The sequence below is a fragment of the Podarcis cretensis genome (genome assembly GCF_951804945.1).
Source record: "Podarcis cretensis genome assembly, chromosome: 4".
NCBI lineage: Eukaryota > Metazoa > Chordata > Lepidosauria > Squamata > Lacertidae > Podarcis > Podarcis cretensis.
Genome location: NC_137173.1, coordinates 24,591,228 through 24,608,775, shown reverse-complemented (window position 1 = coordinate 24,608,775; position 17,548 = coordinate 24,591,228). Strand labels below are relative to the sequence as shown.

Below are 17,548 nucleotides of genomic sequence, written 5' to 3'. Positions count from 1 at the left end.
CCGGAGCCCGGGTCACGTGGCACGAGTGGAATGCTAACAATGTAGCGAATGTCCCAACTGTGCCCGGCCGCCGCCGCATTCGGAGCCCGAAAGGGGGAAAGGGAAGAATGGAGACGGAGCAGAGCGCTGGGGGCGGCGGCAGCAGTCGAGGCAGCGGCAGGAGGCAGCGGAGAGGAGTCACGGCGGCGGCCCCCTGATTCTCCCGCGGGCACCGAGAGAGGGAGGGGGCTGCGTGCGGGGAACCCCCTTCCCCGCTCGACCAAGACGGTAAGGGGGTTGTTGGAGGGGTGGGGCAAGGGGGCTTCCCTCTGGTGGAGCAGGCTGAGCCTTTCCACCTGCCCCTCCCGCCCCGTTCGGCGTTACTTCGCAGCTTTCTGGCTCCTCGTCTTTCTTTAAAGGGGATTTTTGCAGAAGTTGCGCAGGGATTTTAGAGGGGGCGGCTTTCCCGGGGGAATCCTGAAGTTGTTCTTTAAAAGAAAAAGAAAAAGGCATCCACGCGACGCGATTTATTATTCCGGGAAGGGAAAGAGGCCGGGAGGGAGCTGGGCAGTCGGCGGAGGAGAGCGGCTCTTCTTGGAAGGAGAGCGGGGGAGTTCTTCCGAGGCAGCGGCGGAGGGCAGCTGCTTTGGCCAAGAAGCGGAAAGTGGCCGCCTACTCGACGGCGTGTGCTAAGGACACGGGGGGGGGGGGGCTTGGCAAGCCAGCAAAGCCAGGGCTGGGCGAAGATGCGGTTGTGAGGAGGGAGCCCTGTGGGCCCAGACCTCGGGGGCTCGACGGAGGAAGGCGGCCCGCGAAAGCATCTTCCCGTTTTCAAGGCTGCTCGGGACCAAATGCCCGCGCTGGATGGTGGCTGCCGGCAGCCCCAGAGGCGGCAGGGGTGGAGAAAGTGGTATCTGTGGCAACAGGATTTGCTGGCAAGCCGAGGGAGGGTTGGGATTCTGCCCCGCCGCTTCCCTTTTGCTTTGCTAAGTGGAGCGCTAGTTGCTGACCAGGGGGCCTCGTCGGCTAAAACTTAACGTTTTTAGAGGGTGTTGCGCAGCATGCAGAAGAGGAAGAGCGAGCGAGCGAGTTCTGGATTACTTGACGTGCCCTTGTATCTGGATTTAGGGGCTGAGCTGGCCGGGGTGTCAGCCGCTGGTGGAGCCAGTTGCAAAGTAAGCGTTTCCACACGGTCCCCTATGGGAGCGTTTACACGCCCAGGTAAGCCCATTCGCGTGTGTAGCGTCAGCTCGTCCAGGGAGAGGTGGCTCGGGCAGTTGAGCCGACGGCGGCGTGTTCATTTCTACAGGCGAATGGGGCTTCTTCCGTGGTAAAGGGACGGTGGCGAGAGATGCGGAACAAGATGGGCAATATTTTAACCCGTGGCAAGTCTTAAGGTCCAAGTCAACCTTTACGCAGGGGAGGGGCGTGTGCGCGTCCGCGCCTTAAAATAAAATCAAATGTGGGATTTTGTTGTGTCCTTTCGGTGTAGAACAGGGCCATTTCTAATTCGCCGCGCGAGTCCGGGTTTCATTCTAATTATTATTTCGGATTAAGCCATTCGGCGCGCAAGAGCGTGGTTTATTTTATTATTTTTTTGAGGATGTGGCATGGAAGGGACAAGAGACGGGGCTTTCCTGCCCGGTCCTGTGCTCGATTCCTCGGAAGTTCCGCGGGGCTTGGCGCTCCAGAACCCGGTGGCGTGCTCGGAATTGCAACCTCCCGGCTTCGGGAGCGGCCGAGCGACCTTCGCCTCTTCCTCTTGCCCAGCGCCACACCTCCCGTGGGCTGTGGAAGCGAGGAGGAAAGAGGGGGAGGATTGCGCTTCCACTTCAAGCCTTTCCAGAGAGGCCTTTGCACGGGCGCGGGGGGGGGGGGAGTCGCCGTGAGCCTGGGTGCGCCCGGCCGCTGTCGCGCTCGCCCTCTGCTGCAGCGCGGCGCTCCCTCTGTTTTCGCTCGAGGCCTCTCGCGGCTCCCCGGCCGGAAGAAACCAGCAAACTTTCTTCCCAGCCCTTGGAAGTCGGACGGCGCTGCGCGGAGGGGAGGGGCGCCTTGGCCGCTTGCTCGAGTCCCAGTTCTGGGCCGGGGGGAATCTTGGAGCGGTTGCCTCCGCCGCCCATCCCTTATGCGCGGGCCTCGCCTTCCCGGCTTTTCCTCACCCGCTTTGGAGGAGATATTGATGGCCGTGTGACAGCTGAGCCCAGCCGCAGGACCTTCCTTCCTTGCTTTCCCAACCCCGGCCCCTCAGTCTTGGAGAAGCGCTCCTCCGTATGGGCTTGAGGGGCGCGACTGGGGCTGAAGTTTGAAGCGGGGAAAAGTGGTTTGGGGAAAAGTGGGTAGAGATGTTTTTCTTCGGGGCAGGCCCACCAGGTGAGGCAGTCGCCTCAGGTGAAGAAGAGGAGTTTGGATTTGATATCCCGCCTTTCACTCCCTTTAAGGAGTCTCAAAGCGGCTAACATTCTCCTTTCCCTTCCTCCCCCACAACAAACACTCTGTGAGGTGAGTGGGGCTGAGAGACTTCAAAGAAGTGTGACTAGCCCAAGGTCACCCAGCAGCTGCATGTGGAGGAGCGAGGAAGCGAACCCGGTTCCCCAGATTACGAGACTACCGCTCTTAACCACTACACCACACTGGCTCTCAGGTGGCATGGTCTACAGTGGAAGCACATCACAATGTCCATCTATCTCCTCCTTTTGCTGATGTAGATCTTCCCTCACGCATTCCTGGATGGGGAGGGGGCCCTTTGTCATTTTGGGGGTCTGCCAGATGCCAAAATATCTTCTTTTTTTCTACCTCATAATATTAGAACTCCCCACCCCGTCATCCAGTGAAGCTGAAGGGTGGGAGGGAAATCAGGATAGCCCCAAAGGAAGCAGTTCCTCACACAGCATATAACTGAGCCGTAGAAAATGCTATAACCAGATGTATGGATGGCCACCAGTTCGGATGACTTTAGAAGGGGAAGAGGCATATTCATATTCTATAAGGCTCTCGGTGGCTACTAGTCATAGTGACTGTGGATGCTTCCAAATACCAACTGCTAGAGGTCACAAGCAAGAGTGCTGTTGTGCTTATGTCCTGCTTGTGAGTTCCTATGGGCAACTGGTTGGATATTGGGAGAGCAAAATGCAGGGCTAGATATGCCTTTGGTCTGAGCCAGCGGTGCTCTTCTTACATTCTTAGAACATTTTCACAAATGACATTTTATTGCTGCAGTTTCTACCACAGATGTAAATCCGATATTGCTGTGAGAAATTTGGCTTTAAAAGTGACAGTCTTTTACTTTCCATTCCACATTAGTTAGCAGGAGAGAGGACCAGAGAAGAGGTTCCTTTGAGGATTTTTTAGAGAAGGAGACATCACTGTGTGCTAGAAGTTGAAGGGGGACCTAGCTTCATCAGGTCAGGTGACTAGCCATGGAGACATGGGTGGTAGTAAGCAGTTGATGGCTTGGGTCTATTTCTTTCTGGCAGATGCATTTTCAGACAATCATTTTCTTTCCTTATATCTTTCACCACCACTTTTTCTCCCAAGTTACACGGATGTTAGTAGTTTCAGAGGACTCTTATCCTTCTTATAGAGCACTCTGGGAGTTCTCACTTCAAACAGACAAGCAAACTGCTGCTGATAACATTTTCATCTCTTGTGAAGGCTCTCTAGGAAAGCTCAATCCATGATAACTATCTTAGGCAGAATGCATAAAGAAAGCTAATTCTTCCGCAGTTTCAGTTGTTCTTTATGCAGATTTCTGCGTAACTTGAAAGTTACACAATTAGCAGTTTGTTCAGCAAAAAAAAATAAAAAAATTGGTTGTTTTGCAGAATTTTAGCAATTGTTATTATGTGGGATATTAAGCAGTGCTGAATTGTTCTTTAAAAAAGTGAGATTCATTATGCTCTGTGAAGTTCCGTAATAAAGGAACTTTTGACAGCTGCAATTTGTGTAGGCATTTCTATACTGCAGGTTTATTTGTGTTTGCAATGTTGTGTTGCATAGCTTGGGGTGCATATAGCTGATATTTCCAGGGTTTCCATGTTAAGAGCATATGCTGCATCTGTGGGCAGATTATCCTGGGCCAAATGGGATGTCTTTAGGGACATGTGGGAATGGCTCTCAGCCCATGATTCTGCATTTGTTTGTACATATTGAGGTCATGCTGGGACAACTGGGCTCTTGCTTTTCTCTTTTTCATCAGAGCTCTCACGAGAATTGTGTAATCCTCTTCTTATTCCACATGTCTAGCATACTAGTGAGTATAGCATAGGAGCAATTGGTGTCATGGGTAACTCGTCTGGCAAAACATTTCCGTGTTGCACAATTGAACGGCATATTGATGGAGATGGGGATTGAGGGTGTTGAAAAAGACCAACTACGTGGAAATGAAGTCACCGGGGCATGTATGTGCCTCACCTTTTTAAACCAGGGAAGTGGATCAGACAGGTAACAAAGACCAGCAGTCTCTTCCTATTCTGCATAACCCGAACAATGGGATCTGTCTGTTCTGTGTCCTAGTCATCATCTGTACATTCACCACAGACAAGCAAATCTCCCTTTACACACAGCATGTTTCAGTTTTGCGTTGGACCGGAAACTAGAATTCCCCATGCAGACAGTCCTTACTGAATACTTTATCCTTTCTGGGGATGGGCTGCAATTGCTCACCAACCCATGCTTCATTCCCAAGCATGGTAGACTGAATTCCCCACCTATCACTGCCTATCTCCTCTATAGCACTATTTGGTTGGCTTTCTGTTTGCTGTATGCTGATGGTGTAATAATAATAATAATAATAATAATAATACTGTAGCATCAGGCAGTACTTCTCTTGCCCCTTTTATCACTTCTGCTGTTCTTGAGCAGAAGATGCTAGTACAAAAAAAAGCGGTAGGACTTTTCTATGGTTCACCAGAGGACTATCGCTGGTGCGTGTGTGTGATAGAACCATATAGACAGAATTCTTTGATAAATGCAATAACTCCACATCACAGAAATCCATCGAGAACTTTACAGTACGTCCACTGAGTTGTAAGAAGCAGAAGAGTGCTAGTCTTTTTTCTGGCCATTGTAAAACATCCAGTGTTTAATTCCACACCCCAAGCGAGAAGGTCATGTGCCTGGATTTACCTCTTTGTTCCCCAATATTAATCTGCTGCAAATAAGTTATTCAAGCTTGGAGACACCCAAATGATATTGGAGCTCATTTGTGTGTCAAGGACAGTGCATGCAATTTGATGTGTAATTTGAGGGAGAGTCACTGCTCTGAAGAGCTTAACGTCTAGACTAATAAGATTGACAGATAGCTCATCTATGCTTGAGTAAAAGTGCATAGAGCACCAGAATAATCTGTTCATATTCTCCGGTGCTTGAAATCCCTGCAGCTATTGGCAGAGGAAGGGGGACTTTCCCCTTTGTCTCATCTCACTGCTCGGGAATCTGGAATCATAGTTGGACAAAATATGCCTCCTCTCCCAAGCAGAGCCATATTTTACTCCCACTCTCAGAGGTCTTGGATGGAAGAAAAATTACTTAATCCTGTTTTGCACACTCCTTTTAGAAACTTGGGTTATGGTATTTCTGAGGTGCCTGAGAAATTTGGCTGCAGGAAAATCTGACTTTGGAAACTGCTATGGCCTGATTTACACAAGCAGCAAGGTGGCATCTCTTTGGAAATGCACATGTGTTTGCCGTGCTGTTGCAACCCCACTTTCAGGCATTTTGCTATGGGATGGCAAAAGTCTATAGAATTGCATGGTGAGCCTTCTTACACAGAACATGAAGCAGCCTCCACTCAGTGAGAAACAACCATGCTGTCGCTTGTGTCAGTTCTGAGAAGTGTTCCAGTGTTTTGCCAACTCTGAACATCTCCGCACATGCTTTTCAAAAAAGTGAGGGGCAGGTGATCTGTATTCTGGACAAAGGCCTTGTTTTAAGGAATGTGACCCTTTCGTTGTTAGCCATAAAGTGCATGAGTGCAGTTAGCAGTGTTTCACTGATACCTGTTCGTTGCCTGTTTGCACTGAAAATGTAGGAGGTCATGGCACATGACAGATGCAGATGGAGTGTTGGTGTCTAGGTTTTGCTTTGTTCCCTTGTTCCTAGTTATGTGGGAACTCAAGTTTATGGTTCAGTTTGAATGCTGCAGTCTGAAGCATGAGTGTGGGAAACAGCCTGTGGAGATATATACATTGAAGCTAGGATGCAAGGAATATGTATGCTTTGTAGAATGCGTTGTGCATTCTCTGCAACTTCAGGTTCTTCTCGCTGTCAAACGCAACCGTTCTGCTCTTTAAACAGAAGCTAAAGCAATGGCTGCAGTGGCAAATGAAAGTTTCATCCACATGCATGGCTCTCCTTTCTGTTTCTTCTTTAGATTATCTGCACAGTTTACTGTTCCCTCACTTGCTCATCTCAGCCTTTTGGGATCCTAGCCCAAGTACGAACCTTTTCAGGAGAATTTGCCTGTTCCTTGAAGGTTACTGCACCCCTATCTGTAATGTTGTGGGCCAGGAAAAGATAACAGGAGTGTGATATGGCATTATTTCAGTAGCTGCATCAGTATTCCTTTGTAAATCCTGCAGTTCCTGGTTATTCCATTCAGGGAAAGGAGAAGGAGCAGCCTATATCCCAACAAGGCCCCCAAAAACCCGTGCTGATGAGCCTTAAAAGAAATATTAAAAAACAAATAGGAGAAACAGTTTGAAAAATAAGAAATCAAATATTCGAGGGGCCCCAAGGGGATCAAAATTGCATGTTAATAAAACCCACACTTTAATGTAAGCAGCGATACTTTTCTTGATTTGCTTTTTCAAAGGAAGAATGGATGAAGTTGGCACCTTCTTGTAAATGTAAAAAACTGATGGGGAGACACTTTGCTCTTTGGTGGTGAGCTTCACTTTTGGTTTATAGTAAAGCCCCAGTGGAATCTGGTTTGGATTTTGAATCTGGGTTATGTTTCTAGTTGCTGTGCTATTTTCATTCACCGTAGGTATTTGATTCATTTTATTTCTGTGCTACTTTCCATTCAGATGAATCCCAAAGCAGCTTACAAGTAATAAACAACGGCAACATAGTGAAACGTAACAGAACATCACAAATGCATCATATAAGTCATATGAAATAATTAACAAATCATCAGTAAAAACCTAATATTTCACTCTCTTCAGGTTAATTCAATCCCTTTTTTCAATCTTCTTTTCTCTTTCACCTTGATTCTTTTTCCATATACTCTCCAAATATTTTGAGAAATATTTTTTTGGGGGGGGCACCCTAAGCTAAGAAGTAAAAATAAATTCATTGGAGCTAAAATACTAACAAAATGAAAATACATTGCTGCCGGTAAAAACCCTGACGCAAAATACCAAGCCATGGGGGTTAGACAATCGCCCTCTGTATAGGGGCACGTCCCTGCCTCTGTTGGCATCGTCTCGAAGACTGTCTGTTTGCATGTGGCTCTGGAGATTGAAGAAACCCACGAACAGTTTTATCACGCCTACCCTGCTGATCATGCCGTTTTGGGCTCTCCTCCAGAGGAATGTGGACTGTTTGCACCAGCTGTGTGTGCTATAGCCAGTTTTGCCTCTGTGTTGATGGAAGGCTTGTCCTCGGCACAAATTTTCATCTACAGTATATACTTCTGTTCCTCCCCCTCTTCCCTGCTCCCCCACCTTTTCTGGAGATTGCTTTTTCCTGTTTTATAAAGAAAGTAGTTCGGTGGTACGGAATGTGATCAAAATCTAAATCCTAAGCACAATTTCTTGAAAGCAGTAAAGTTCTATGTACATCTGCTTAGGATTTAGGGGAATGGAACCTCAGAAATCAAATGAGCCCACACTGTCTGGTCCTCAGAACTCTCCCCAGGACCTTGCAGAGCCTGCTGGGCAACACCAAGTTCTATTTTTTACTTATCCTCTTTTTACTTTATCCTCTTTTACTTATCCTTTTTTTACCACTGGCATATGGCCCTTGGAAGGGTATCTAGAAGGGAATGAGACCCTCCAGTGGAAAAAAGGTTCCCCACTGTAAATAATGCAAACGATATTTAGAAAATTCTCATATGTGCGTGCTGTTGAAATGAATGGGAATTGTATGAGAGCTCAGAAACAGCAGAATCATAAAATTGCAGAGTTGGAAGGGACCATGAGGGCCACCTGGTCCAAAGCCTTTGTAATGCAGTGCCAGTGTGGTGTAGTGGTTAAGAGCAGTGGACTCGTAATCTGGTGAACCGGGTTCGCTTCTCCGCTCCTCCACATGCAGCTGCTGGGTGACCTTGGGCTAGTCACACTTCTCTGAAGTCTCTCAGCCCCACTCACCTCACAGAGTGTTTGTTGTGGGGGAGGAAGGGAAAGGGGAATGTTAGCCGCTTTGAGACTCCTTCGGGTAGTGATAAAGCGGGATATCAAATCCAAACTCTTCTACTTCTTCTTCTTTCGCCCAGCGTAGGGCTCCAACCCACAACCATGAGATTAAGACCTACCGACTGAGCTAGAAACATATTGTTTGTAGCTAATTTGTCCCCAGAAGAGCAAAGAGACTCAGGCTAGGTACAAACCATATATTTAAAGCGCATTCACATACCCAAATAATCCTGGGAACTTTAGTTTATTCCCCCACAGAGCTAGGAACTGCTTTTTAATGAGCGAATATATTTGTGTTGAAATGTGCACCAGTCTGTTATGTGTAAGAAGGGTCAGGGACAAAGCCCATAAGAACACAGGAGCCTGCCGGATCAAGCCAATTTCCCATCTAGCTCAGCATCCTGTCCTCTCAGTGGCCACTCAGATTATTAGAAATTGATTTAGCGTTGCCATTACCCCAGGCACATCTCTTCTGAAGTTTCCCCCTTGTGCCTCCCTTCACCTGCTTTTGACTCAAGCAGCAAGAGTTTGGCTGGCACAGTTTAGCTGGCATAGTTGCGCCACCCCGAATTACTGCATCAATGAAAAATCTCCTGAATGTTTACTGGAATTCTTGAGCACGTCTAATGGCAAGATTACAATTTAAATAGTATAGGCTGCCTTTTCCAGTTAAGACTCTGCCAGAGTGGCTTGCGATACCTTACCAACAAACCAATGTGAACATTAAGCCCAGCACAATAATAAAATGCTCGTTATTAAAACAATCCATGGTATGCTTTAAGATCCACACAAAAACACCAGTAATGCATACACATTCCTGCAAAAGTAAATGAAGCCGCCTTTTCAGTTAAATATATTAGTTTCTATTTACCAATAAAAATTCTTGGCCATAATGGACAGAGACTATTCCAAGTCTCCTCATAAATGGCATAAGTTGTCATTCTTAGATTTATTTGTTTGTTATTTAGATATTTATAAACCTCACTTCCCTAAGAAATGTAACAAGGCACTGTACAACAGAAATGGCAGGATCTCTATGGATTGTGGCTAATGTCTTCTGTATCTGGCTTCAGAAATTGGTCGTGGGAGGACACTGAATGTGGAATAACTGGTAATGTCTCCACAGCCTCAGTGGTTGAGGGTAGAGTGTAAGGAATCAGGGGGCCCGTGAGGCAATTGGGGGCCCAAGTTGTTCAGAGCGTCATAAGTTGGATGTTACCAAGTGCACATGTGTTTCTGATAACACACTACGGACAACATGTAAATGTGTGTCATCATGGAGGCACAGTTTTTCCAGTGCAGTTGTGCAGCAGTCCTCTTGCTTTTTTTGTTGCTCTGCACACCTTAGAGATGGGCTCTAAAGTTTCTCAGTAAAACTTGTAAATTGTGTGTGTGTGCGCGCGCGCATTTGTCAACACAGTGATTCCATTCTGGAAGTTCTCCTGTCATTGCCAAATGCTGACAATTATTATTTGTTACTCCAAAAAGCTGAGAGCAGCATACATGAGATAAATCCAATTTTTATATTCCCATCCACTCTACTAAATTCTAATAAGAGTAACTTGCAGGGCACAGCCTTGCATGGATATTTTGACTCCTTGATCCAGAACTAGCAGTCTGTTCACTGAGTACAGTTTTTTTACCTCATTTCCTCTATTATTGTTTTGTTATGCATTAAATTTGTTAGTGGCTTTATCTTGGCCAGGGCAACCCAAAGTGACTTACAGTTGAATCTCTAGAAAACTCTCCTCATTGAATCTCCCAGACACCCAATGCTCTTCAGGAAAAAGTTTTAAGAGCTTCTGGGGAAAGTGTTTTGTTTATTGTTGGATTGATTTAGTATAAAACTTCCTGGACAGTTTTAATTGTGACATATTTCCATATTCTGCATGCTCTTAATCTTATCTTTGTTCACCATTTTGGATTTCACAAGCAAAGCAGCAATGTGGAATATAATAACATACCAGACTGACTCTTGGGAAGAATTCTTTTGATAAAGAAGCAGAGAACTGCATGACTATATCTGTGTTCTGCTTTCTTCCAGATACTAAATAGCAGCGAGATGGAAGTTTCGGGGTTCCCCTCTGTGTACAGAAATTCTGAAAACTCTGAACTGAAGAAGCTTGAAAGTGGCACCTGCTCCTTGAGACTTATGTAGTGTCATAGACATACCAGGGGACTTCGGAGAATACGGAAGTGTGACACAGTCTCCTCTCCAGTTTTACCATTTATGTTGGAACTACTATCAAGGGATTATGTTTTGCAGCAAACTGATACCTTCAGGAAGAACCGCGTTGAATGTCCCTTTGGTTTTATGCAAAAGAAGTTGGAATTTATGCTGAAACAAACCTGGATTAACCATGAGGCCAAAGACTTTTCCTGCTACCACTTACTCTGGGAACAGCAGACAAAGATTGCAGGAGATCCGGGAAGGTTTGAAGCAACCTACCAAATCTTCCAGCCAGGGATTGCCCATTGGACCAGGAGGCGAAACTTCTCTGGACCCTAAAATTGCAGTAGGGAAAGATGCAGCCAGGCAGCAGCAAATGAGACCAGTTGCCAAGTTTGGGCCTTACCAGAAAGCACTGCGAGAAATCAGATATTCTTTGCTGCCCTTTGCTAATGAATTGGGCACCACTTCTGCAACGGTTGAAGTTAATAGGCAGATGCTCCAGGAACTGGTGAATGCAGGGTGTGATCAGGTAAGCATTATATTAGAGCAAGCTGGCTCTGCTTCAAGGCTGTATTAATCGAATAGTGATATTGGTGGAAATACAGGCATACAAGAACCAAGCTAAACACTCCCCTTCATTATGGTCCATGGGGTTGAGCATTGTGGTTCTGTTTACCACATGCTGATGTGCTTTGCCACAGCATTCACTCTGCTACAGCTTTCACTCTGGGGATTGAAAGAGAATGGTTGACAAAATGAGATGAAATACAGTCATACCTCGGGTTGAAGTAGCTTCAGGATGAGTATTTTTGGGTTGCGCACTGCGGCGACCCAGAAGTAACAGAGCACATTACTTCCGGGTTTCGCTGCTCGCGCATGCGCAGTCAGTCAAAATGACGTCACACGCATGCAGCGAATTGCGACGCGCGAACGCGGGTTGCGTTCGCTTCAGGATGTGAACGGGGCTCCGGAACGGATCCCTTTCGCATCCACAGGTACCACTGTACTTTGCATTCTTGTTCCATAGACTGCTCATAATTTTGCTTAAAAAAATGCAACATGCTTAAGTGACGATGTGATTTATTTGTTTATTTTTAATGTAACAGAAGAATCTCCAGTGGGGTTTGCCACTGTAGATGCAAAACCAGGGTGGAATCTACACACACATTAAAAACACACAGTGAAAATGCTTTTTAAAAAAATCATTTTGAAAAATACATTGAATTTTGCATAGCTCGCTTTCGCCATCTAGTCCCACATTTGTATATTGCACTTCACAACACATTTAAAACGTTTTATTTGCAGCTGTGTAGATGAGTTCCAGGACTCGCTGGGGCTTGTCTACACTGGAGTTTGCTGCGTGTTTGCATTCACATTTAATTTGCGTTGTCCATATGACGTTACCTTCAAACAACATCAATCTCCCCCAGTAAATTTGGGTTTACCTGATACAGGAATAATCTGAATGTTGAGGGAGATTAGGCACAAAACTGTTTCACTTGGGGGTCACAGATGATTTGTTGCATTGTTTTGGGAGTGGATCAGTCGTCACTTTCTGCTGTTTCCCTTTGCACGCTCACTGCTTCCTCTGTGCTTTCATTTCCGGTTATGTTCTTAACAATTTACAGCATGCTTCTTAAAGGAGGAGTGTAGATTTGCACCCAACCAGAAAACTGCCAAGGTGTATGCTGAGAGTTTAAAACAATTCCCTGACTGTGCACTCTTGCACACTTCCTGGGCAGGGAAATCTTTTTAAAAACAAGGTGTGCTCGCACATCTCTCTGCCCACATGCCCTGCTAGTACTTAATCGGCATAGCAGAATCAACAAATTAGAAGGCGGGGCAAACACAAAAAGGAACTCCTACTGGTATGAATGGGGAAAGATCGAAGCAGCTCCTCATACACATCCAATTACGTGTGGGTGTGGACTGCTACGGTCTAATTTGAATGGGGGGAGGGAGTGGATTGACAGCTCAACAATACTCCAATGTGGACAAGCCCCATGATGCTGCCCCTGGGCATATTTTAATGGGACGTTTCCTCACCGGAACATTTAAAGTAAAAAGTATAGAGTGCCTTTCTCTTTTTCTCTGCTTAAATAATGGTAACCAACTCATATACAGCTGGTACTAAGCGTCCTTTCTGTGCCAGGGTTATAACTTCTAGAGCAGGGGTTGGCAAAGCCTACTGGGCATGGGCTGGATCACTCCCGCAGAGATCCTCCGTGGGCTGGGCCAGTGCAGTGCGGCACCGGAAATTGCTTCTGCACATGCCCAGATGCCGAAAATCATGTTTTTTTGGCGTCTGGGCATGTGCAGAAGCGATTTCCAGAGCCGCAGAAGAGAGTCCCCGCGCCGGGCCGGGGACTCATTGAGCGGGTAGCTTGGTTCGTGGGCGGCTTGTGGGCCAGTTAAACGGCCTCCGTGTGCTGCTTCCGGCCCACGGGCCTCAGGTTGCCGACCCCTGTTCTAGAGAGTCCCAAGCCTTGACATCTCTGGTTTCGGAATGTAAGCATCAGTTAAAAGGACTTTCTTACTCTGTTTTACTTCTGTTCTGAGCTGCACTGCCTGTAAGGCAAAAATGGTGCCACAGAGTATCAAGACTGAAGAAAATACAGAGCGGCCTGTGACTGGATGCTGCTGGCAGCTCATTCTATTTCTAGACATTCCCCTATTTCCTGCCTCTTGTGTCCAAGAAAGCCAAAGGCTGTAAGACCATTGCACAGTGGCCGTGTAAATTGAACCCACCATTTTTCTAGAAACCCATGGGGGCTAGAAATGAGCTTTAAAATAGAATAATGTTTGCATCAAATGAAATATCATCAGCTTGGTTTTTAAATGGCGTTTTGTATTCTGACGTTGTGCACCGCCCTGTTATTTTATGTTACGCTGGTATGGAAAAAGTTTTACAGATAAAAATAAATAAATGCCAAGTGCTGTGGCGACTGAAAAAGTATTGAGCAGTGAGGCCTGGCTTTGTCCTTTGGGGCATAAGTACTAGACCATCTATCACCAAGAGAGTCTAGGTTCTGCTTTAAATGCTCCAAAGAATCTGCAGACAGGCACAGGTTTCCCATAAATGTGTTTATAAAGAGAACTAAATGTTCTCTGGCTTAAAAAGATGAAATAAAACCTTAGCTTTGTCCTTTTTGCTGAAGACACATCTCTTTACCGTGACCTTTGACACTTGAGATAAATATTTTAAGCTCCACTGTATTCTTTTGACTGTAATTTGCTTTAACTGGCTTTAATAATTGTATTTTTAATGGTTGTGATCAGCCCTTGGGACCTAATAGTGAAGGGCAAGTAAGAAATGTAATAATATTAGTAGTTTTGTAATGGACCGTTAATGTGGCTGTGTGCTGCAATCTATAAGGAGGAAGTTTTCACATAACCTAACCATAGTTCCAGTGGCGTAGCGTGGGGGGTGCAGGGGGGGCCGGCCGCACCGGGCGCAACATCTGGGGGTTAGGGAAATCCACGGGTTAGGGGGCGCAAATCCACAGGTTAGGGGGCGCAAATCCATGGGTTAAAAGGTAAAGGTAAAGGTACCCCTGCCCGTACGGGCCAGTCTTGACAGACTCTGGGGTTGTGCGCCCATCTCACTTAAGAGGCCAGGGGCCAGCGCTGTCCGGAGACACTTCCGGGTCACGTGGCCAGCGTGACATCGCTGCTCTGGCGAGCCAGAGCTGCACACGGAAACGCCGTTTACCTTCCCGCTGGTAAGCGGTCCCTATTTATCTACTTGCACCCGGAGGTGCTTTCGAACTGCTGGTTGGCAGGCGCTGGGACCGAGCAGCGGGAGCGTACCCCGCCGCAGGGATTCGAACCGCCGACCTTTCGATCGGCAAGTCCTAGGCGCTGAGGCTTTAACCCACAGCGCCACCTGCGTCCCCAATCCATGGGTTAGGGGGCGCAAATTACTTGCCTTGCCCCGGGTGCTGATAACCCACGCTACGCCACTGCATAGTTCCCTGTTGAGGGAGTTTGAACTGGGCAGGAAACTCTGATTGGTTTAAACTATGACTAGGGCTTTAACGAACCTTAGTTTATGATTCTGGCTTGTTCACTGGCTATCCTTTAAATCAACAACTAATACGACACACCACTTTTGGTTTAAAAGCACAAGTGGGTGATTTTGATCTACATCTGCTGAGGGCTTCTAGAGGTCTCAAATACTGCAAATCATTGGTGTCTAGAGGTGGCCTTAAGAACAACAGCAACAAAAATATGGGCTTTATCTTTCCCCAACAGCTGAATGTATAACTTCTTATTCATTCAGAGATGACTAAACCAAATAGCATGTGATAGTATGATTTTTTTAAAAAAAGCTCAGACAGTTTCAGGAGTTGTAGAACTAGACAGCAAAAAGGCACAGGCTTACTCAGTACGAAAACATGAAGCCAGAATCGCTGCTAGTTGCCCATCGGCTGGTAAACAAAACTTGCAGGGCCTGAAAGTGCACCTTTCAGACTTCGAGAAATACTGGTGGCAGGACTGTAGCTGTCCTCCTTGCTGATCATTAATCCACTTGGAAGCACCCCAGGCAATTAGATGTGGAATGTTGCATGAAGTTGTAGATAGTAGCTTTTTAAATATTTTAATTGCCCTGAATAGATGCAATTGAGCATATGATTGGATTTGTTCATCAACTCGGAGAAGTTTTGAGTTCCAGCTTGCTCTCTCTTTTTCATTCTTTCTCAGAGCGGAAATGTTGACAGGGTTGTTGCTTCTGCTACAAAATGATATGCTGATGTGAATTGTGGAACAGCTGCAGTGCGGGAAATTGTTTTTCAGCAATATGGATCTGGTTGTGCGTTAATACATTTAGCAAAGTTTGGCGTGAAGCGGCAAAATGTTTGTGATCTGACGTCTTTCAGCTCAGGGGCTTCCCAAATTTCGGGGGTGGGGAGGAGAAGAACCACGTGCACACACATTGCCATTTATACTAATACCAGGAACTGTGTGAGCTTAATATCTGAATTTTCATAAGTTATGCAAATTAGGCAAAATATACTTGGCTAGTCATGGGGAGGGTTGTGTCATAGGACTGTCTGAATGCAGAGGAATGGTGGAAGGAACCAGCTGGGGAACTTTTTACTGGAAGAAGGCTCAGACAGTGAGTGGTTAGAGGGAGATGACTGGGAAGATGTGTCGGAGGCTGAAGAGGTAACAAGACTTAGTGAGTTGAGTTGAGTTGAGCTAAGCTAAGAGATCTCTGGTAGACAGCCCCATGAGGATTGAGTGGTGTGGTGTGTCAGGTTTTATAAACTGAAATATGGTCAGTCTGAGCGTTGTTTTTTGTTTTTGTTTTAAAACCTGTTTTAACTATTTTGCACCTAGCCCACCTAAAGGTTAAGGTAAAGGGACCCCTGACCATTAGGTCCAGTCGTGGCCAACTCTGGGGTTACGGTGCTCATCTCGCTTTATTGACTGAGGGAGCCGGCATACAGTTTCCAGGTCATGTGGCCAGCATGACTAAGCCGCTTCTGGCGAACCAGAGGAGTGCACGGAAACGCCGTTTACCTTCCCACCGGAGCGGTACCTATTTATCTACTTGCACTTTGACGTGCTTTTGAACTGCTAAGTTGGCAGGAGCAGGGATCAAGCAACGGGAGCTCACCCCGTCGCGGGGATTCGAACCGCCGACCTTCTGATCGGCAAGTCCTAGGCTCTGTGGTTTAACCCACAGCGCCACCCGCGTCCCTACCTAGCCCACCTAGGGACCGTTTATTCAAGGGGAGGGGGAGAGTATAATTCATGTATGTCCCATCTGTGCCCATGAAGCTTGAGCACAGATAAGGTCCCAGTGGAAGGCAAGTCAGTTCCCTCTACTTTCAATATTCATTAATTTGCTTTTATCAGCCACACCATAACGAGTTCTTTTGGCAATGTGCAAATTAAAACAAATACCCCTTCTCTAGCATCTAGGACTTTACCAACTGCAGTTGTCAGACTGCTGGATTCTGGATGTGCCGCTAGATTCTGTGCTCAGACCCAACAAAGGGGAGTAGCATCTCTGCTAATACCTGAGACTATTTATGATGCCTTTCCATGACCTGGGAAGTTAAGAGTTATTTGTGAATATTGTAATGTGCCAGAGAACATCTACCTGTCCCCTGTGTTGAAGTCAAAGGCTTGGAATCTTGTCTGTTCAGGCAGCAGTCTTGATTGCATTCCAACATCCTTTCATCTTGCTGGGATGGAAAACACATTGAGAAACCAAAGACCGATAGTGAGATGAAAAGAGCAAATGCAACAAAAAGTGTATTGTGGTCTCTTAAAGAATAAACAAATGTATTGTGGCTTCAGCTTTTATGGGCCAAGGGCATCTGACAAATTCGACTCTAGTCCACAAAATATGGTGCCACAATAAATTCCTTAGTCTTTAAGGGGCTGGGGTGTTGTTTAGGGTTATTGGGGGTGGGTTGTGGATGGTTTTTTTGTATCTTTTTTTTTAGATTTAGTTGTCATCCATGTAGAATTGGTTCAGTTTGGTTTTGTATTTTTAAAACTGTTTTGTTTATTGTTCATGACTACTTTTGCTATGTTGCAGTTATGCTCCCCCCCCCCATTATAAGCGATAAGTGTGGTTTGACCTGTGGAAAGGCAGCATACAAATAAAATAATGTGTGTGTGTGTGTGTATGGGCTGTAAGCCTGCTTTTACATCTGAAGCATCAGGTGAACATACCAGCAAATCACCTTGAGAGCCAGTGTGGTGTAATGTTTAAGAGCAGTGGACTCGTAATCTGGGGAACCGGGTTCGTGTCTCCGCTCCTCCACATGCAGCTGCTGGGTGACCTTGGGCCAGTCACACTTCTCTGAAGTCTCTCAGCCCCACTCACCTCACAGAGTGTTTGTTGTGGGGGAGGAAGGGAAAGGAGATTGTTAGCCGCTTTGAGACTCCTTAAGGGGAGTGAAAGGTGGGATATCAAGTCCAAACTCTTGTTGTTGTTGTTGTTGTTGTTGTTGTTGTTGTTGTTAAAGCTTGCCAGCCATGCTTCTGTTTGCTTTCTTGCCTGTCATTGCCACCTGTAGCT

General features: G+C 46.3%; 1 protein-coding gene across 2 annotated transcripts in view; it reads left to right on the top strand.

Annotated features, from left to right (window-relative positions):
• Positions 1 to 38: 38 nt before the first annotated feature.
• Positions 39 to 17,548, top strand: part of LATS2 (large tumor suppressor kinase 2) — a 46,263-nt gene continuing 28,753 nt past the window's right edge. Inside the window, exons 1-2 of one of the 2 annotated variants that reach the window (XM_079973410.1) lie at positions 39 to 267; positions 10,378 to 11,035. In XM_079973410.1, the coding sequence (XP_079829536.1) occupies positions 10,694 to 11,035 (342 nt within the window). In that variant the 5' untranslated portion in view covers positions 39 to 267; positions 10,378 to 10,693. Of the gene's footprint in view, positions 268 to 739; positions 1,201 to 10,377; positions 11,036 to 17,548 lie in introns of those variants that run through there. The other variant, XM_079973411.1, reaches the window with a different exon arrangement.